Source organism: Humulus lupulus, chromosome 7 (genome assembly GCF_963169125.1).
Source record: "Humulus lupulus chromosome 7, drHumLupu1.1, whole genome shotgun sequence".
Taxonomy (NCBI): Eukaryota; Viridiplantae; Streptophyta; class Magnoliopsida; order Rosales; family Cannabaceae; genus Humulus; species Humulus lupulus.
The window spans coordinates 74,277,419-74,299,939 of NC_084799.1; the positions used below are offsets into that span (position 1 = coordinate 74,277,419).

Here is a 22,521-nt window from a genome sequence, read left to right on the forward strand (position 1 = left end):
GAAATTGTAATTTCTATGAGTTGAAACTATTTTCTTAGGAGTAAATTGCTATTAATGGCATAGGTGAATTAATGTGGAGCTTAAGTAAGGGATAGAATGGTATTTTGGGGAGAATGATGATTATAAATAGATTAAGTTGATCTAGGGTTAGGGTTTGGAATCATTGAAGAAGAAGAAGAAGAAGAAGAAAAAGAGTTCTCTTGTCAAGCTTGGATCTTAAGGGCTCTTTGGACTGAGATTGAAGGAAAAATTCATGGTCAAGGGCTATTAAATTCGTGGGGTAAGATTTCTTGTACATTCTTAAGTTTTCATTAAAGTTTCCATTAAAGTTCTTAAGTTTGATTGCATGATAATGGTGATATGGGTAAATGTGCATGGTAGATTATTTTTAAATTATAAATGTGCATGGTAGATTATTTTTAAATGATAGAAGTGCATGTTAGGGTCTATATTGTTGTTATATAATGGTTAGAAATATGATAGGAGTGAATAAAAGTCAAACTTAATTATTTTTCTTAAATTTTTATTTAATTTCACACAAGTAATGTCCTATGAAGTTGGGGCATTACATCAGAATTCTCGTTACGCCTATTTCCCGTATCAACTAGTAAAGAGTTACCATTAAGGTTCGCCCGTGTGTTAGGCCTCGTGCCAGGTGCAATGTCGAGGTTGTAGAGCCCAACATTTCTTTGTACGAATATTCTAGGAGGCATGATTTCAGTTCGTTCCCGAAACCAATAGCGTATCTTAGTGCAAGTTTTCCAAATCATGAACCATAACATACTTTTAATCCATCAAACAACCAATCTTTATTTATTCACAAAACCAAAATATCTTGATACATCCATATCCACAAAGTTCAAATCCAAAAATGATGAAATAACCAAACTAAACCAAACTACGCGCAAGAAACATCTAAACCCACATGCTATGAACGGGGTAAAAATTCTTGAGCATATCCATCAACCCCACAGAAATTCTAAGAACATACAGTTCGCTAGCCATCTTGAGTCCTTGCTGGCTCACGGACACCATAAGTGTGCAGTTATATTTGGTTCCCTTCGAACTAGTCTCATGCACTTGTTTCTACATAGCTTCCAGATCCTCTCGCGTCCTCTTCGAAGAAATTGTGCTATTAAGTACATCATACTTTTCTTACAGCTTCGCAATTCTCCTTCCTAGAACACACCTTGAATACACTAGTTCAGTGTTATGAAATGGTTGATCAGCTCCTCGATGTTCGACTCTGCATCACAATGCATCCTTATCTTTTGTTTCTTTCTTATCGTCCTTGCTATCCTTCTTCGTTGCACCTTGCTCAAGAGACCCTTAGGAACTCTAAGAAAATAAACCATATTATAGTATACAAGCAAGTAAAGTAATAAAACACATAAGGCAAATAATCACATAATCAAAACAACTCACACAAAACTTTCAGCGCAATAAGTCGAGCTTGTCTTCAACGGTGAGAGTACATGTCAAGATATTCTACATGAAACAAATTTTTTTCTCTAATACCAAATTGTAACGCCCCAATTTCCATGAGGAGTTAATGACTCATATTATAAATAAAGTTGGAATAAAATGTCTTTCATTATAAAGAAACCAAACGTAAATGAAAACCCAAACGTTTTAAAAAGAAAATAAACTCTGAAGTTTCATAATTACAATTTAAACAAATAAAACCAATGTTTGACTCCATAAAAACATTCAAATCATTATTCGGAATCATAATAAAAGTTGTCTTAAAACTAAAAAGAAAACATTGCTCGACCCCTAACGATCTTGATATCCATGACATGTACTCCCTCCGTTGTAGCTCTCCAACTTATTACCTTATCACTAAGTCTTTGCATTTATCGGAAACACAGAGTAAGAAGAAATGACAATATAATTGAATTTTGTATTTCAATAAAGATGTGGAAAACAAGACAAGGATTCTCTATAATGACACTGTAGACTGATTGAAAAGGATGTAGAGGGCTCGTGAGCCAAGACCCAGTAAGAAGAGTTGTGTAGGACATAACCCCCTTTAAACTTACCCAGGAGCATAATTCAATACTTAAATGAAATACAACAATAAATAACTAAATCATAAATATTAACATTAAAGAGCAGGTCAAATCCAAAGTAAAATAGACATAATGCCTTAAAGCAAGTAACAACATAAGCATGAATTTCCAACATATCATAAGCATGCTAATTTGTAACGTAGACATGTATTTAAGAACATAAGCAAGTCAAGAAAAACATCAAACATACAGGTATACACATATGCAACATCTAAAAAACAACTACCTAATACCTATAATATTCGTTAGCATAAACATACATTAAGCATAAGTAAATAGTTCATAAAATTCAACCATACTGAGTACGTCACGCGTACACCCTGTGTGCAGGTGTCCACTCTTCTTACCTTGATTGCAGCAACAATCCACAAACTAACACGTTCCTTCAAGTATCCTTAGTGAGCCCCTAATCATACAACATCATAATCCATAATCAATAACTTAACAATCACCAAAATAGACACTCCAATGTCTTAGGACCTAACCAACCTTAAAAATAGGTTTCTATAAGTCCTAAGACCTATTAGGATTCCCAAAATATTTGGACCAACACTCCACGTTTTTCACATCATATACTCTTCTATGTGACAGGTCGATCGACTGGTCCAAAGTAACAGGTCAATCAGTTACTAACAGAAATTAAACCCCAAAAAATGCAAGCCATTCGACCGATTCATAGTAATCGGTCGACTTGTTACTTACAATTTTTAAACCTGTGAGAAATCATAGGCCAATCGACCGATACCTACCAGCCGGTTGACTGGTTCAACCCAGAAACATCCAAGTCTTTAAAATTTGACGTTGAACCCCTACCAAATCAAACCTAACATGTTTCTAACCTTAATAACTCATAATACTCGACTATAAACTTGCAAAAAACCTAAAATCACCATTTAACATAACTCATTAACCATTAACATCACCAAACCCTAGATTTGACATATGACTTGAACAAGATAGTTTGAAAACTTACTGATCAAAACCACAACCACAAAACGTCAAATCCTTGCTCTTTATGATATCTCCTAGCCTGCCAGAACTAAGATCAATGCGCTCCTCCAAATCTTTAAGTTTTATGATTCTGATCTAAGATAAAAGGTCTCTTTGATGTTTGCCTAGGTTCGTAAACTGCTTCGTGTGACAATCTCACAAAGTCTAAACCCAATTTCTTTTATTTATTTCTCTGATAATAATCGTATAAAGATCTAATTTACAATAATGTCCACAAATTTTTACTTTTCTAACGTGCATTCCAAATCCCTTAATTGTCCTTTACTTAAGCTATTTGTTTTAGTTTTCCTTAATTACACTTTCTACCACAAAAGCTTATATTTCTACTTTGACCCCTCATTACATTTATTATTACTTATTGGCCCTCTAACACTTGAAGAAACATATGTGTGGAGTGACTGAAAAATTCATATAATAAAAACATACATCATAATTCATGCGTATCATAGCTCATACAATTAAACACATAAAAGCATACAATTCACCATAATACCCTGACCCAAGCTAGATTACCCAAATTCTTTTACTAACAAAAACGAATATTACAATTTTGGTTGCTTTGACTCCTCCTGTGAGTCAATAGACTTTCAATGGGATGGTTATAGTAGGTTTTCCCTTTAACTTATTGACTAGAGAAAAAAGAATTTGGTTAAATTTCCTCTGTGCGACTTTGACGCCTAGTAATATTGTGACTACTATTAACCCTGATAAGGCAGTATTACTTTATGTTGTTCTTTCAAGTATGACTATAGACATTGGTAGGATTATAGCCTCCCAAATCCATTATGCACTATTCACACCAAATGTAGGGCTGCATTTTCCTAGTTTGATTATTAGTCTATGTTTGAAAGTCGAGGTCTCGTTTGAGGAGACTGAGGAGCTTTTGACACCTTTAATTTATGATATTGTGCAGACTAACAAGGAAAATACTATTGGTTCTTCTAGTGTTGCTTCTCCAAATGGCACTTCATCTCTCGCTCGGTCTAGACAACCTTGTCCATCTTCTTTAGAGAACAGGATGAATAGACTGGAGCTAAATTTCTAGGAGCATCATTTATGGAGCGTTAATATGGCGTAGTATCAACATGGGTACCAGCAAGCGTTCGCCTGTCATTTTGGTATTGACACCATTCAATTACCTCAGTTTCCACAACCACCACATTTTGGCTATCCTCCACCTGAGGGGGACGGTGGTGAGAGTCCTTCATCATGAGCCACCCGAGTTTTTTTAACTATAGTTTCTTTTCTTTAGCTTTTATTTAAACATTGGAGACAATGTTTTTGTTATGTTTGGGGGAAGGGATTTATCGTTGTTGTGTATATATTAGGTTTGTGTTAGTTTGTGTTGTCTTGTTTTTGTTGTGTTTTGTCTAGGGTGTTTAGAGTGTCTTGAATCAAGTTGACAATGATTAGCCAATGATAATGTGTTGAATGATATGTTGTATAACTTGGATGGAAATGGCAATATGTGTGCTAGGTCGAACGCTTTTGTTGGCTTATATGGGTCCGCATAAGTATTTGAGAGCTTGATCATGATTTTTAATAAATATTTTGTGATTGGAAAAAATAATTTATGCTTGCTTAATAATAAAAAAAATATATGAAATTGTTGCTATCCTGGAACTTGTTTGCTTGCTTTTTGAGACAAAATCCTAGATGATACATGCTTAGGAAGATGATTTAGGCAATTATTTGGACTGACTGAGCCTTTCTAGCCAACCTTGATTAATTTAATCCCTAGTTACCCATTTTTGAGCTTAATGTGAATTTTTGTTGTTGTTTGACACTCAATTCGAGCCTATTTGAAATTTTGTTATTTTTTCTTTCGTTTGATTGTATCATGAGCATATAAAAATTGATTGGGGGGATTGGTTTGTAATGGAGTTTATATTTGAGAATTTCTATCATTAGAAAAAAAATTGAGAGAGAAAGAAAAGAAAAATATTGAAAATGAACTACACTCCAATTGAATATGCAAGGAAATAAGTTTGGGAGAGTGTAGTTTAAAAACAAAAAAATTAAAAATAATTATGAATTCTCTCTCAAAACAAGAAAAAAAAATTGGAGATTATTTTTGAGTTTGAAAGGTTGATATCAAGTTTGGTTTGTGTGCTTCTGGTATATTTGAGCCTAAATGACTATTTCATGTACCTTTACCTAAGCCCTTCAATTATAAGCCATGAAAGTCTTGTGGATTTTTTAGCATGTGTTGCTTATATTAGTGGAGATTAGTAAGTATAGCAAGATTTTGGGATAATAATATTAATAGATTTTGGTGAAAAATTCATATTCAAATGCAGTTTATTTATTAATCATGATTAGGAGAGCTTTTATTTTTGTTTAGACCTAAGAATGCTGGAAAAATATTTTGATTGAAACTTTGGATAAGTGGTTGATTTTCCTTAATATTATATAAGCATGTCATTCATAATATTTTGAGGCGTAAATTGTTGTTGTTGGGTTGATTCATTTGTGTTGGTTGTTCCTGTTTTTAGTTGTGTTTTTGTTTTTCTTTTGTGTATTTACTCGAGGGCAAGTAAATGGTAAGTTTGGGGGAGTTTGATAATTGAGTTTTAGACTCACTTTAGTGTCTTTTTAGAAAGTGTGATAAGTTCAATTTTGATCATATATTTTTAATTTCCTTAGGCTTAGAAATTTTTATTTTGTTAATTATTTTAATGATTTTAATTTTGTTTTGGGTAATTTGTGATTTTTGGGTAAAAAATAATTTCAAGAGTAAAAATACACATTTATTAATAAAAAAATAACTTGATTTTGAGTTAATATTCTATGAATTTAATGTAATATATTTTTTATTTGGAAATATTTAATTTATTTAGTTTTATAGGAAATTGTGTATTTTTATGAAGAAAATAAAATATCAAAATCTGAGTCAGAGTTGGAGTTGAAACTTCATGAGTGATTTTGACACTGTTCCATTCTTATTTTAGAAATTCTTAAAGAATTAGAAGTTGTAGATATTTTTAATAGCATTCCCAAACATATTTAATCGTCCAATTCAAAGTTATATCGAGGGAGATATGACCAAAATACGATTAGCTGCGTGGGAAAAACTAGTTTCTTGAGGAATACAAAATGGCAGATATTTTTACTCCAAATTCGAAAATTTGAGATATCACAATAATGTTAAAAATTTAATATCTAGTAGTATAAGTTCTAGATTTTAAATTTTATTTTGATTAATTTTAGTTAGTATGAGACTATTATAAATAGAGGTCTCATTTTATTTGAAAACAAAGACTCTATATTCTCTCTTTTAGAGAGACATTCTCTTCTACTCTTTTTCTTTTAGTAAATTTAGTTTTTTTTATTGTTGTGCTTATTTTTAAGGGAGATTTCAAAGCCCTAAATATGATTTCTTGGTTTTAATCATTTTCGTTGATCTTCTATTCCCTTTTATTAAATAGCTTCTATTTTTCTAATTGAAGGCTATGAATCTTGTGAGATCTTGTTAGGTGGCCAACTAATTAGGGTTTTTCATTAATCTATTATCATCTTAGGATTGATATTATGGGTTTTATGCCCTTATAAAACTATGTCAGACATGTAACACGATTTTATATTGACGATAAAAGTAGTTGAAATCATTTAGTTTGACAACCGTGTTACTTGCTTGTTTTATTACATGATTATTGAAATAATACAAGCATTTATAAAATCCCGAACATATGGATAATTACAATTATAGTGACTAGGTCATAATAGATTATAGTTGTAATTATATGTTCAAAAGAACGAGTCTTAAGATTAGATTAGTGCATTGGATTTTCACTGATTAGGCAATCTACGATATGATCTACTTACACATTCGGGGTGTGATGTCTTGTCCAAGGCATTGACCAAGTAGATAAGATTGGATGTATTTCATTGATAATTAAGCATCCTTGTTATCGAATATATTCAATGTCACAATGTTGACCATAGGGTAAGTCAATCTTAATTTTGAGTGATAATATTCTGCTAATTATATTATTTAAATCTTTTGACTTTTTGTTACCAGCTTACCCTACGGTTTAGCCCATACTTACATCTTGGAGATTTAATAGTGTAATTGAGTGGGAGTATTATTCATAGATATGAAATCTATAACTTCTGTATGAGAAGTGAAAATATGATTTCCTTAATTGCTTTGTTCAAAAGGTTAAATGATTGAGATCTCATTTCTGTGATTAGGTGCATGGAAATATCATTTATAAGGAACTTAGTGGGAGTTAAGGATAAAATACCGATGAGGGGTAAAACGGTAATTTGTACTCAGCTTGTTAGTAAGTCATCGATAGAGGATTGACTGACGGTAATGGTTATAACAATGAATAACGTATTTATGGTTTTGAAAATACGTTATATGAATTCAAGAGTTCAATTCCAAGTCTATAGTGGAGTCAATAGGAAATAATATTGTAACACCCTGGATAACCAAGATCGTTACACTGCGTATTTTAAAATAGTGCAAGACTTGCTATCTAAGTCATTTGAACAATATTGTGATTATAAAGTCAACCATCAGGTTGGGGTTAAAAGATTTTTTCATAATCGGTTAATTTTCATTAAAACAGATGTTTGATACATGGGATCCCAAAATCAGGGTAAAAGTGGTAATTTTCAATCCCAAAAAGTTAATACAACCAAAAGCCACTCTAATGGCAAAATACAAGTTTTAGGGCTCTGCCCCTGACTTTCCCTCGGTCGTGGCGAACGAGCAGCTGACTATGTACACTCCGCCCCCAGAGCTCGCCAACTCATGGTTGGTCCAGTTTCACTTTTCCTTTACCTACACCACGTAGCACCCATGAGCCAACAGCAAATACATATAGCAACAGTAGTCTTCAACCAATCTGAATACAAGTCATTCAGAAATTCAACAGAATATAAGTTTCAAGCCAATAATGGTAAACAAGTATTTTCAAGCATAGATTTTAATCAGGATCGACGCCCTTAGGCCGAGCCCTCTGTTTATTAAGCTGACCCCGGCTCGCTTACGCTGAGTCAACTGTTTATTTAGCTAACCCTAGCTCACATTGGCCGAGCCGCGTCCAATGCGCTAATCGTCAGCCTCGACTCCCTTAGGTCGTACTTTCACATTTCACATAACAACAATACAGTTAGACAACACATATACCCAGTTACAGGGAACCTTAGTCCTAAACACAACCACATGGGTGCAGTCTTCTTACCTCGAATCTAGAGCGGAGAATTAAGAACGGTCTCGAGCACGATCCTCAGTCCCGAGCCTTATCAATAAACCTAGTCACAACAACAATGGGTAACTTTTAATTTCTAATCCAAATAATTACTTAGGGAATGAATATTAGCCTCTGGGACCTCAAATTCTACTAAACAGGGTAGTAGAATTCATCTTGAGTGCCTAGGTTTGAATCCCCGAGCCTCCCCTAGCCTAAAACCTTGTCTTCCCTTAATTCCCCATTTAGGCTCGCGACTTGTCCCTAAGGGTCATTGCCCACCCCTTAGATAGAGGCATAGTCGTCCCTGATGGAGGACACAGGCCGCAACTTGAACCCCTCCGAGTAGCGATGCGCCTTGCGAACAGAAGCTCCCAACCTCCAAAAGCATGCGGGCTGTGGCGCCTAAAGAACAGGGTCGCGACCCAAACACCCAAACCCAGCAAAACCACACTTTCCAGCATTTTTTTCCTCAAGCCTAACCCCAAATTCATACCCCAAATGACCAGCCAAACTCAGATTCAAGCCTAGAATTCCTATCCTTATATCCCAACCATCACAACTTCACCCAAACCCAGCTAACAAACCAAAATGCATGCAACTCTAACTTTAATATAATCTCCAACATAATTCAGCAATTGAATTTGAAATTACCTTAGTTTATGGCCTAAATTTCTCCAACTATCCTTTGCCCACTTTCAGCCTTAATTCGCCAGTTTAACCCAACCCAAACTCAGCTCCAATCTAGCTTAAACCAAGTCTTTTCCTTCAGCAAACCCAAAGTCTCCACACAAGAGGGAGAGAAGGAGTGAACGTGAGTGAGAGAGTGAGAGAGAGAGAGAGAGAGAGCTGAGAGTCTTCCACTACATTCTGGTTGTTCCTTAGAGTTTTACTGAGTATATAACTTAATTAGAAAGGACCAAATTGCCCTTTATTATTAACCCAGTCCTTCAATTACCTCTAAGGGTAGAATGGTCATTTTTCGATTCCCGCTAATTCCTCAAGTGTTCCTACCATTTACCAATTAATCATGTCACGCCCAACTAATTACCAAATACTTATCGATTACTCAATAAATCCCAAAATATTCTCTAAATTCCCAAGATACCCCTAGGCTCCACCTGAGCCGAGCACTAAACACCACTGTGACTATTTTGCTAATCCGCTCACTAGGACTATCTCGATCCAAATATTGCAAATATATCCACATAATAATGTGGTCTTAACCATAGAAGTTACTAAACTTGGGTTTTATCAGGCCCAGTTTCTCGCCATGGGGTACACCAATTCTCTTTGTTAAGAAAAAGGACGATTCTCCAAGGATGTGTATCGATTACAGAGAACTGAACAAGTTGACTATCAAGAACAGATATGCCCTGCCAAGGATTGATGATTTTTTTGACCTGTTGCAGGGTAGAATGGTATTCTCTAAGATAGATCTTCGATCTAGGTATCACCAGCTGAGGATCAGAGAGGAGGCTATACCGAAGACAACATTTCACACCAGGTACGTGCATTATGAATTTTTGGTGATGTCATTTGGATTAACTAATGCCCCGGCAACATTTGTTCATCTGATGAACAGGGTGTTCAAAGATTACCTGGAATGGTTTGTGATCATCTTTATTGACGATATATTGATACACTCTTAGATAGAGATAGAACACGAGCAGCACCTTAGATTGGTACTATAGAGGTTGAGAGAACACAGGTTTTATGTGAAAGTCAATAAATGTGAGTTCTTGTTGCCACGTGTGACTTTCTTAGGTTACATAGTCAGTAAGGATGGAATTAAGGTGGATTTAGTGAAGATTAAGGAAATCAGAGATTGACCAAGATCGAAGAATGCTTCAAAGATTAGGAGTTTCTTGGGATTGGCAGGGTATTACAGACGTTTTGTGGAGGGGTTTTCTAAGACTGTGTCATCACTGATAGAGTTAACATGCAAGAATCTGAAGTTCATATGGTCAGACAAATGTGAAGACATCTTCCAATAGCTCAAGAAGAGTTTGATCACCGCTCTGATTTTGAGCCTTTCTAAAGATCAGGACAAGGCTGTAGTTTATTGTGACACCTCGAGGCAAGGTCTGGGTTGTGTTCTTATGCAGACATGGAAGGTGATTGCCAATGCATCACATCAGTTGAAGGAGTATGAGCAGATATACCCCACACAAGATTTAGAATTTGCAGCAGTGGTTTTTGCACTGAAGGTGCGGCGGTACTACTTGTATGGTGAGAAGTGTGAGATATACACTGACCACAAGAGTTTAAAATACTTCTTCACCCAGAAGGATCTGAGCATGAGGCAAAGACATTGGTTAGAATTGGTCAAGGATTATGATTGTGAGATCCTCTATCACCCCGGGAAGGCCAACGTGGTAGCAGATGCCTTTAGCAGGAAGACACAATTATATAGTGCCAGGAAGATATTAAGGAAATCGGCTGACGATAAGCCAACATCACCCTACAGTCTACTCTTTTGGAGAGGATTAAGGAGAAGCAGTTAGATGATCCACACTTGGGGCAGATTAGAGGGGACGTCCTAATTGGAGTAGCTAAAGACTATATGATGTCAAGCATGGGTTTGTTGAGATAGAAGGATCGAATCTACCTTTCGATGGACACCATGATTAGACAGGAGATTCTGGTTGAATCTCATACTACCCCCTTATTCTCTACATCTAGGCACCATGAAGATGTACTAGGATCTGAAAGTTTTATATTGGTGGCCTGGGATGAAGAGGGGCGTGACTGAGTATGTGGCAAGGTGCCTGACCTGTCAGTAGGTCAAGGCTAAGCATCAGAGGCTAGCAGGGCTATTACAGCCTCTGGATATCCTAGAGTGGAAGGGGGAGGACATCACGATGGATTTCGTGGTAAGGTTGCCCAGGATAGTGGGCCAACATGATTCTATTTGGGTCATCGTTGATCGATATATGAAATTAGCTCATTTTCTACCAGTGAGGATGAATTATATGGTTGATCAGTATGCAGACCTCTATGTGAGAGAGATAATTGTCCTTCATGGGACTCTGAGGTCTATCGTGTCAGATAGGGACCCTATCTTTACTTCCAAGTTTTGGGGAAGTTTACAAAGAGCGATGGGTACACAGCTGAAGTTCAGTATAGCTTATCATCCTCAGACCGATGGTCAATCTGAGAGGACTGTCCAGATATTGGAGGACATGCTGAGAGCATGTGTGTTGGACTTTGAAGGGTCCTGGAGTAAATATTTTCCTGTGATAGAATTTTTCCTATAACAACAGCTACCGGTCTACCATTGGAGTGGCACCTTATGAGATGTTGTATGGTAGGAAGTACAGATCGCCCATTCACTGGGATGAGATAGGTGAGAAGAAATATTTAGGTCCTAAAGAAGTTCAGAGGACCACTGAAGTTATTGAAAAGATTAGAGCTCGGATTCTCGCGTCTCAGAGTAGACAGAAGAGTTATTCAGACCCAAGGCGAAGGAATGTGGAGTTCCAAGTGGGAGACTATGTCTTCCTTAGGGTTTCACCTCTGAGAGGGGTGAAGAGGTTCGAGAAGAAGGGCAAGCTGAGCCCTAGGTTTGTGGGACCATTTGAGATTTTAGAGAGGATCGGTCAAGTGGCCTATAGGTTGGCCTTACCCCCTGCATTGTCTAGTGTGCATAATGTATTTCTTATTTCCATGTTGAGGGAGTATGTGTCAGATGGAACTCATGTACTGAGTTACGAGGATCTGGAACTGGACGTAGATTTGTCTTGTGAGGAGCAACCGGTTTAGATTTTAGACAAGAAGGACAAGGTCTTGAGGAACAAGACTATACCTTTAGTTAAGGTATTATGGAGGAACAACAAGGTCGATGAAGCGACCTGGGAGCTGGAGGCAGTTATGCAGACTCAGTATCCCGAGTTGTTCACGTAAAATTTCGAGGATGAAATTTTTAGTAAGGAGGGGATAATTGTAACATCCAAAAATTACCTAATAAGGCTTAGGGCCTTGATTAGGGGGCCAGGATGGCAATATATGGAATTATATATTTATTTGATATATTTGATTGTGATTATGTGAGTTATATGATAATATAACAAGTTATGCATGTCTAGGAATATTAAATATGCATGTGGGCCCGTTTCTTATTAGAAGAGAAACTTTCGTAAGTTGGCCCGTTATGTCCATATATGTGATATATGTGAGAGACCACATTATTATGTGGGTTTATTTGGGTTACTCAACACGAGACGATCCTAGAAAAAAAGTTAGCGAGAAAGTCACAACGGGACCCAATACCCGACTCGAGGTGAGTCAAGAGGTAGTTTAGGTATTTAGCATTAAATCAAGTTATCGGGTAATGGGAATGAATAATTGAGGATATATTTGGAGTTAGCTAGATTATGAGGGAATACTAGGGATTTTGACCATTTTTCCCTCGGGGACGTTTTTGGTACCCCGAGCCTCAAGAATAGCTTAAGTCGTTTAAGCCTCAAGGATACAAAAGCATAAACACTTAAACACTTCACTGAACCGACTCTCTCTCTCTCTCTCTCTCTCTCTCTCTCTCTCTATATGAGCTTCCCTAAGTAACTTCTTGAAGAACTAGGCTGGAAACTAAGGAATTGAAGGCTTGGGATTAGAATTCAGATAGCTTGTGGATAGCAGATCACCATTCATAGCTGAGGTAATGGTTTAATCTTTATTTTTAAATGAATTCTGTTAGAATTATAGGTTGTTCTTGAGGTGTTCTTGAGTCTTATAGCTCAAGGGTTGAATTGGGAGTTTTGATGAGTTTTGCATCTAGTTTTTAGTTGGGTTTTGTTGCTGGGAAGATATTAAAACTGTTATGTGGATTGAATTGTTGTTTTAGGGTGGAATTGGGGTGGTTTTTGTTAAATTTTTCTGATGAAAAATGGAGGAAATTTGGGTTCACAGGGCCAAGTCGCATCCCTGTTCTTGAGGGGCCGCGACCCAACCGAACCCAGGGCCCTTGGGGGCTTCTGTCTGGGAGGCACATCGCGACCCTCAATGGCAGGTCGCGGCCTGTGTTCCATTTCCAGAGGAGGAGGGCCTCTGACTTAAGGGGCACACCGCGACCCACAAGGGCAGGTCGCGGCCCACCTGGGCTTTGTTGGCCATGGTGAGTTTTTGGAGACGGGAATCTTTTCCTTAGGGCTTGAGATTGATTATGCTGCTCTGTTTAGTAGAATTTGAGGTCCTGGAGGCTAGGACTCGGTCCGGAAGCCTTTATTTGCTAGTTATTGATGGAATCCTATATTCTGGTTGTGACTAGGTTATCGCTAAGGGCTCAGAACCGAGATAGTGCTTGAGGGTCGTTCTTATTTTACGATATACTCAGACCTGAGGTAAGAAAACTGCACCCAATACGTGTTATATGCGCTTAGGGCTTGACCCGACTATTAATAATAATTATGAATAGGGCTTAGGCCCCTGAGAATGATTATGATTAAGTTATCATTTCATTTATTGATTAAATATACTTGAACATTCTATACCTGCTTAAGTGTTTCATGACTATTCGCATGGTTTGCGTGGCTAGGGCTTGGCCCCATTAAATAAGCATGATTATTACTATGCTTATGGTTACTTGATGATGTTATGTGATTAATATGTATGCTTGTTTGTCTTGTTGAGGTATGCTTATCCATATCTGTTTTTGTATTGATATTCAAATACCTGGATCAGGGCTTGACTTATTAGTCAAGGACGGCAATAGCACGCTGCGCACTGGTCAAAAGGCTTAGGCCTAAACCAGCAACATACTATTACGTAGGCTGACCCAATGGTCGATGGAAAATAAAAGTGTTTGGCTAGTTCTATGGCTAGTTACCCAGAGCTAAGGGCGAGGGCCCCAAGTGACTCTATGGTCACATAGCTAGGGGATAGAGCCCCAGGGTTGATTCTAAGGCCAACTGTACAGGACAGCGGCACCAGAATGGTCCAATGGCCGTTTATTTATGACTATATGTTGATATGAGTAGATTATTACCCCTGTTTATGCACATGTTTAAGTTTTCTTGCTGAGCCTTGGCTCACGGGTGTTTTGTGGTTCAGGTAAGGGAAAAGGAAAGCTTGACCAAGCATGAGTTGGAGAGCTTCAATGACAGCAAGTACATATGTGGCTGCTCGTCCATCACAACCGAGGATATCTCAGAGGAACTAGGGTTGTAACCCTGATTTTTGCTGCTTAGGTCAGCCAACTGTAATTTTGATGTAATATACACCTTTTCTAAAAATTTGGTTGTAATATTTTGGGATCCCATGTAGGTACAAACTTTTTAAATAGAAGTTAACAGTTCCTTTGACCAAACTTTTTAACCCTAACCTTTGACGTTAACCTTAGTTACACGTTTATAACCAAATGGCTTGATTAGCTAGTCTGACACAATTTAAAGTACACACTGTAATGGTCCTTGATTAGGAGGGCGTTACAAGAAGTGATCAAAGAAAGGAAGAAAATGGAAGAAGATGAGCTAATATGTAGAGGCCAAATACTCAATGCCCTCTCGGATCATCTCTATGATCTCTATGCCAATCCAGCATTAGAAAAGGAGATATGGATGCACTTGAGAATACATACAAAACTGAAGAAGAAAAAGGTACCAAGAAATTCATCATAACAAAATACATGGAATTTAAATTCTTTGATGGAATACCCTTACTCCCCCAAGTACATGAGCTACAAGTTATTGTGAATAAGTTATCTACTCTAAAGATAACATTGTCGAAGTCCTTCATTGTGGGTGGGATCATAGCCAAGTTGCCTCCACCTTGGAGGGGCTATAGAAAGAAGATTCTACATAAGAATGAGGAGATATATTTGGATGATATCCTAAAGCACCTAATGATTGAAGATGAGTCTTGTTCTAGAGACAAGTGTATGGAAGAGTCCAATGCTGGGACATCCAAGGCTAATACCATAGGGTAACCGTCTCAGTCCAAAGGGAAGGCCTACAAGAAACCCCAATCAAAGAGGACACATACCTAGCCCCTAAGAAGAATTAAGGGAAATTCAAGGGTGTGATAGGCCCTTGTTTTGTTTGTGGAAAAAGTTGTCACATGGCTAGGGAATGTATGTTTCGAAAGTCAAACAACAATGGATCCAAGGTCAACACAACTAAAGAGGAGTTGGTTGCTACCTTGAGTGGGGTGAATTCCATATAAGGCAAAGTGCAAGGATTTTGGTATGACACTTGTGCTACCATTCATGTAACTTATGATAGAGAGGTCTTCTAAAATTTTGATGAATCAAAGGATGGCCATGAGATCCAAATGGGAAGTGAGCATAAATCAAAGATGTTGGTCAAAGGGAATTTCGATCTCTACTTCACATCCAAAAATAAGGTTATTTTGACCAATGTGTTGTATGTTCCAAATATGAGTATGAATCTTGTGAGGGGGAACTTGTTGAGCAAACTGGACATCAAAGCGGTTTTTGAGTCTGGTGAGTTGATCTTGTCCAAGGGGAATTACTTTGTGGGGAAAGGGTATGTTTGTGATGGAATGATTAAATTGTGTACCAAAGACTCATGGTTTGATAATAATGCATGCATGTCTTTCTCTAATATTCTTGGCTTTGATCCTATTATGTAGTGGCATAATAGACTTGCTCATATAGGTTATAGTACAATTAAAAGAGTTATCAAATGTAGTTTAATTTCATGCAATGATGTTGATCATGATAAATGTGAATTTTGTATTAAATATAAGATGGTAATGAAACCTTATCCAAGTGTTGAAAGAGAAACTAACTTGTTAGATTTTTTTTTTTTTGATGAAAAGGAAATATATTGAAAACAAACCAAACAGATTACAAACAATCCAAACAGATTACAAACAACAAGCCTTACATTTGAATCACTCTATTAAAGAAGGCTAGATCCTTTGTCCTAATAAGCCTCTTAGAATGATAAAGAAGTCTACCCCTAACCCAGTATTTGATCAACTTAACGACAAAGTCCACAGAAAAGGAGCTAAGTTTAAAGATGCAATTATTTCTGTTTTTCCAAATTAAGTACACTGAAGCTGCCAAAGAAGCAGCCAAAACAGAATGCTTCAGGCCCTTCGGCTTACCAGCCATCCAAGCACGCCACCCATCCAACTAAAGCGGCCACAAACCCCATCCCAACCACATCTCCACAAGGGCTCGGACCTGCCAGGAAAAATGACACTCAAAAAACAGATGAGCGTGAGACTCTTGCTCCACTTCACAGACTGGGCAAAGCACAGAAGAAAGCTCCAAGTGACAACGACTGAGATTGTCTCGAGTCAATAGATGGCCCAGCGTAGCCTACCATAAAATGAACCTGTGCTTAGGCACCGTCAAGGAGTTCCACACCACATTCGCATAGACAACTCTGTCTTTGTTGATGAGCCTGTGGTACAAAAGTTTCAGGCTAAGCTTGCCGAGATGGACTGCCTCATCAAGTCTGCAACCAGGGAAAATATCTATAAGTTTTAATAATCTCTTCCAATACCAGCTCACATCTTGAGGGACTCTATAATGCCAGAAATTATGCCCCTTTAAGTAGATAGAATCCACCCACTTGACCCACAAAATATCATGCTTAGAAGAAACTTCCCAAACATATTTGGCCAGAAGCACTAAGTTCCAAGTATTACTATCCTTGAAGCCAAGACCACCCATACACTTAGGCAAACAAACCTGATCCCAGGCAGTAAAATGCAATTTACTCCGCTGAAAATTACCATCCTTAACTCCCCAAAGGAAGTTCCTACATAACCGATCAACCTCCTTGGTAACACTCTTAGGAAGGATAAAAATGCTCATCCAAAAAGTTCTTATACTCAAAAGCACTGAATTGATCAGTTGCACCCTCCCCACCAAAGAAAGGTGCCGACTCGCCCAAGTATGTAATTTGGACTGAATCTTTTTGATAATACGAGAACAGTCACCAGCTTTCCATCTTGTTGTTCGAAGAGGCACTCCCAAGTATTTTAGGGGAAAATGACCTTCAGTGAAATGGAGCCCCTCAAGCAAATTTTGAGCCTCATCTTCAGCCACACCACCAAAGTAAACCTGGGATTTATCCTTGTTAGCAGTCAAACCAGAAGCACAACAGAAATCACTGAAACTTTCCTTAATAATCTGAACTGAATTGTGAACTCCCTTGCAAAAAATAACCAAGTCATCTGCGAAGCAAAGATTGACGATCTTGAGGTGTTTGCACTTAGGATGAAACCGGTACCCCTTGTTCATTGATGCTTGCTGAAATAAGCGGGTACAGTACTCCATGGCTAAGACAAATAATAACGGAGAGATAGGGTCCCCTTGTCTAAGCCCCTTCCGACCTCTAAATTCCCCTTGAACCTTTCCATTCATAAGGAGAAGATAGGTTGGATCCTTCAAGCAATCCATGACCCATTTGATGAATTTAGCCGGAAACCGAAACTCAATGAGAATATCCTCTAAGAAGTTCCAATCTAACATATCATAGGCTTTGCTCAAATCAATCTTGAAAACACACCTAGGGGAAATGTTTTTCCTCTTATAGCCTTTTATAATATCTTGAAGAATAAGGATATTATGAGCCAATAATCTGTTTTTAACAAAGGCTCCTTGGTTTTGGTTAACAAGACTAGGAAGCACCAAAGCCAATCTACTACAAAGCATCTTAGAAATGCACTTGTAAATAGAAGTACAGCAAGCAATAGGACGATAATCCGCTGCGCGGGAGGGAGTCTCAATTTTAGGGACTAAGGAAATAGTAGCTTTGTTGATTTCCTCTGACAACACACCATACTCAAAGAAGTCCAGAACAGCTGCTGAGATTTCAGTCTCTAACTCGCTCCAAAGGGCTTTAAAAAAGCCCGAGCCAAACCCATCCGGCCCCGGACTTTTAATCGAGTTAATGCCGAAAAAAGCTTCTTTAACTTCCTTAGTAGAAAAAGGCTTAACTAAGCTAACTTGCTGATCCAAGGTCAGCTGGTGGCCAAGCTCAAAACAGGACTTCTGAATAGTGCTAGAGGCCATGCTCTTGCTTCCCATAATTTTCGTGAAATGATTCACAAAATGATCAAATACAGCATCAAAATTCTCAATACTCTGACCGGATTCATTAACTACAGAAGTGATACAATTAGAGGCTCTCCTTTGCTTTAAACAAGTGTGAAAATACGCCGTGTTGTCGTCCCCAAACCGTAACCAGTCCACTTTACTTTTCTATCTCAAGAAACTCTCATAAATTTTAGCATGATAAGCTAGAGATTCACCAGCATCAGCTTCGATTTTTTGAAGTCTTAGCGAATGCGGATCACCCTGCAGAGAGACCTGGGCAACTTGATACTTCTCTTTAGCCTCAAAAAAATTATGGGCAACATCACCCATTATATGCCTGTTGAACCGTTGAAGCACCAGCTGAAGTCTACGCAGCTTATTACAAAGGCGAACTAGACCAGTCCCTCGCATAGGCCTACACCAGCTCTGCATGACAGTGGATTTAAATTGATCATGTTTAGCCCAAATATTGAAGAACCTAAAGAGCTTAACACCATAGTTAACAGCAATATCTGGTTTAATAATACAGTAGCAGTGGTCAGAGTGAAGCTCCCAGTTGAAGACAGCCTCAGAATGAGGGAAAATGTCCAACCAATCTTCATTCTTGAAAACTCTATCCAATCTTGAGAAAATTCTGCCTTCATTCATCTGTTTATTCGTCCAAGTAAAATGAGACCCTCTAGCACGTAACTCGTCAACTAACCCCAAAGCCCTCCAATTTTGAGCATCAGCCAACTCAAGGGAAGATATCGCACGACCACCCACTCTGTGCTCACTCTCAAAAGCAGCATTAAAGTCTCCAGCTATGAGCCAGGCAGCAACTGGATAACTAAGATTAGACAAATCTTTCCAAAGGGCCACTCTTTCCTCAATAGAATTCCTACCATAAACAAATGTCACACAAAACGATTTATTAGCTTTCAAGCTCCTGACAAAAACATGAAGTAATTGGTCTGTTTCTTTCAGAACATCAACAGACACCAAATTAGGCTGCCAAATAAGCAGTAATCTGCCTTCAGAAGCTGAACCAGAAGAAAATTCCCAACCACTAAAAAAAGACTGCATCATCTTCTTAATCTTATCACCCCAAAGTTTGGTCTCCAATAAGGCACCTAGACCAATTTTATTAACAAAACAAAAGGAGCTCAAAAATTTCTGCTTCTCCCCCTTATTAATACCTCTAACATTCCAACTAAGAATGTTGTGATTCTCCATGTAACAAACTTGTTGATTTTAATCCCAAATTTGCTACCTCCACTACCTTATCTTGCAAAGCACTATAGGAATTCTTCAAAGTGTTCTTGGTCTTATTGATGGCCCTCTTATTCCCACCAATTCGTTTTGGGGTAACCCAGTCCGAACTGCCTCCCTCAACTGGTGTTCGAGCCTGGTTTACAACAGGCAGATCAGGGACAGATTTTGAGTTATCTATAGTCTTGTCCACTTCCAATTGACTCCCAGAAGGTGCCTCAGAAACCGCATTCCCAGAACCTGCACCAGCAGGCCCAGTAGCAGTAGGCACTGTCTCAGTTGTCTCTGCAACTTTCGACAGATTCACAGGGATTTGACTGTCCTCCTCCTTCCTAACTCTGGTTTTTTCCCTCCAGACCTCCACTGGCTTCTTGGTACACATTCTTTCAGTGTGACCATAGACTTTACAGCCCCTACATTGTGATTTGATACATAGTGATTTATGTTAATTGAATGGAATAATTACTAAGAGTGGACATAGGTATTTTATTACATTTATTAATGATTGTTCAAGATTCACATATGTGTACTTTCTTATGAGTAAGGATGAGGTCTTTAGCATGTTTAAAATCTATAAAGTTGATGTTGAAAATCAAGTGGAAAAGAAAATTAAAGTGATTAGAAGTGATTGGGGCAATGAATACTTTTCCAATGACTTCATTGTGTTTTGTGAGATGCATGGTATAATACATGAATGTACAACCCCTTAGACACCCCAAAAAAATGGTATAGTAAAAAGTAAGTATAGTACATATGTTGAGATGATAAATTTTATGCTATTACATGCAAATTTGAGTTTTGTGTTATGGGGAGAAGTCTTGCTATCCACTTGTCATATTCTAAACTGGATTCCTCTAAATAGAATCAAATTTCACCATATGGGATATGGAAAGGAAAGAGGCCCAACCTAAGGTATCTCAAAGTGTGGGGTGCCTTGCCTATTGCAAGAGCATGGAGCCTGAAAGTACCAAATTAGGTCCTAGGGCCATCAAATGTGTATTTGTAGGCTATGCCTCAAATAGAAAGCCTATAGGCTATTAGACTTGGAGTCTAATGTGATAATTGAATCAAGAGAAGTTGAGTTCTTTGAGAATTTTTTGTATAGTGACAATAAGCCTCAAGAATCGATCTCATTAGTAGTAACTCAAGGGGAGTTTCCTTTAAGAGTTGTCGAGCAACCAAAATTTCCTAGAAGAAGCCAGGGTGTAGGCTCAAAAACGTACATTCAATAAATGAGAGGCATTTGTGTTTGCATATTAAAAGCCTACAATCGTGGGCTTGGTTATATTTTCTTAGTCAGTCCTATTTTCATGGGATATTTTGCATTGTTAAATATAAATGACATATTGTTGTAACTTCCCTAAAAAGGTGGGAAGTAATATATGAACTGAGTCTATAAATATTGGGCCTTTTTATTTGTAAAGCACGCTCAATTCTTGTACGAACAATCTCTGTGAAATTTTTTTTAGGCTTTAACACAGACTATCTTAATAATAGTGACTCGTGGACAAGGTAGATTTAACTACTAAACCACGTTTAAATCTCAGTTTTTTCTTTTCTTCTCGATTCTTTGATAAAAGCTTAATTTATCTTTTTTTTTTTGGTTGACAAAAAACATCGTCAACAGTTTGCTGCTTTCATTAAGAGCATTAAGTATTATGTCAAACCTCCCATTCGATTCTGTGTTCATCACAAAAATGGATGCACCCGCTGTAAGCTCAAAAAAATTCAATACTTGGTAGATATAATGAAAGCATAAATGAAGTATACATGCATAAAAATTCACCAGTCTTTACAAAAGTAAACTACTTCAAAATAAGATAAATAAAATATCTCAAAGATTAGAGCTATAAATTGTCTCGACCACAAGGGCCTTAAATATTTACAATTCAAAAATAAGGGTTGAAGCCCTTGGAAAGAAAAAAAAATATAAAGATTATTGTTGGACTGCCCCAGATTCCACCTCCTGAGTGGTAATCTTGAGAGCCTCCACCTCAGCAAGGCGAACTCACCATTTTTCCAAGAAAGCTTCCTCCTTGTCAACTAGAAAGGAAGCATCAATGTCAAGATTCATGGACCATATTATGTACATGGCCATGTCGGTTGAAGTGTCCTTTTTGGTTTTGAACTCCTTTGTGAGTCGGGCCTTTTCTTCCTCAATCACATCGAAAGTTTCCTTTTTCTCCTCTTCAAGCTGGCCAACTTGGCTCCAAAGGCGATCGAGCTCTGATTTCTAAGATTCAAACTCAAAGGTTTTAGTATCAAGCTTAGCCTTTACGCGATCAAGCTCATCCTTAGTGATATCATGATCAGATTTTGAATGGTCAAGCTTGGTCTTTTGACGTCCATAATCAGCCTCCGCCCTCACCAATTCATCCTTGGCTTCCTTAAGGGCAACCTCAACCTTGATTTAGGCATCTTTGGCCTAGTAGGCGAGTTTGTGAATGATGGCCACCTGAGCTGTCAAGAGGTAGTTCTAGTGGTGGAGGGTAAGAAGCCCCCGAAATAGACATAATGTTAGTAGAAATGAACATCGGGATTATAAGAAGTTTTTGAGCTCAAAGATACTTACTAAGACAACTAACTCCTCACCCATGTCAAAGATGGAGGTGGAGTTATTTCTCTTCAAAATCTCCAAGTAGGAGTTCTGAAGGTTGCTGAAGACACGACCAACTCGGGTCAAAACATCTGATGAGAGGTCGGCTCTGGAGTCAAAAACCGCATTAGCCTACATGAAATCTCTTTTGTGGGTCGAGGTTGAGAATTTTCGGACTGGGGTTGCAGCATTAGCGGGCTTCAATGTTACAAGGTTGGCAATTTTCTTTCCCTTGTCAGTTGAAGGGACCTTCCTATGAGGATGGGGAATCTTTGCCACAAGGGTAGGAGGTGGAACTTGCTCTGAGACTACAACAAGAGCCCCCGAGGTGGTAGAAAGAGTGCCCGAGGCTACTTGGGCGGCTTGTGGAGGAGG

The 22,521-nt window shown here is 38.0% G+C and overlaps 1 protein-coding gene across 1 annotated transcript; it reads right to left on the reverse strand.

Moving 5' to 3' along the window:
* Window positions 1-16,571: 16,571 nt before the first annotated feature.
* On the reverse strand, window positions 16,572-22,146 carry LOC133791852 (uncharacterized). Its single transcript, XM_062229761.1, has 5 exons — window positions 22,123-22,146; window positions 21,563-21,783; window positions 19,524-19,963; window positions 18,515-19,411; window positions 16,572-18,364 (listed from the first exon to the last, which is right to left on the reverse strand). The coding sequence occupies exons 1-5, from the start codon at window positions 22,144-22,146 to the stop codon at window positions 16,572-16,574; spliced, it is 3,375 nt and encodes a 1,124-aa protein (XP_062085745.1).
* Between the last annotated feature and the right edge of the window lie 375 nt (window positions 22,147-22,521).

What these genes read in the sequence shown, in the direction of transcription:
- LOC133791852 (XM_062229761.1), bottom strand. Translation starts at nt 22,146, where the DNA reads ATGGGTGAGGAGTTAGTTGTCTTA. An exon ending in GTGAGGAGTTAGTTGTCTTA is followed by an intron (nt 21,784 to 22,122) that starts GTAAGTATCTTT and finishes TTTGAATCTTAG; the next exon opens with AAATCAGAGCTCGATCGCCT. An exon ending in GAAGCTTTCTTGGAAAAATG is followed by an intron (nt 19,964 to 21,562) that starts GTGAGTTCGCCT and finishes ATCACAATGTAG; the next exon opens with GGGCTGTAAAGTCTATGGTC.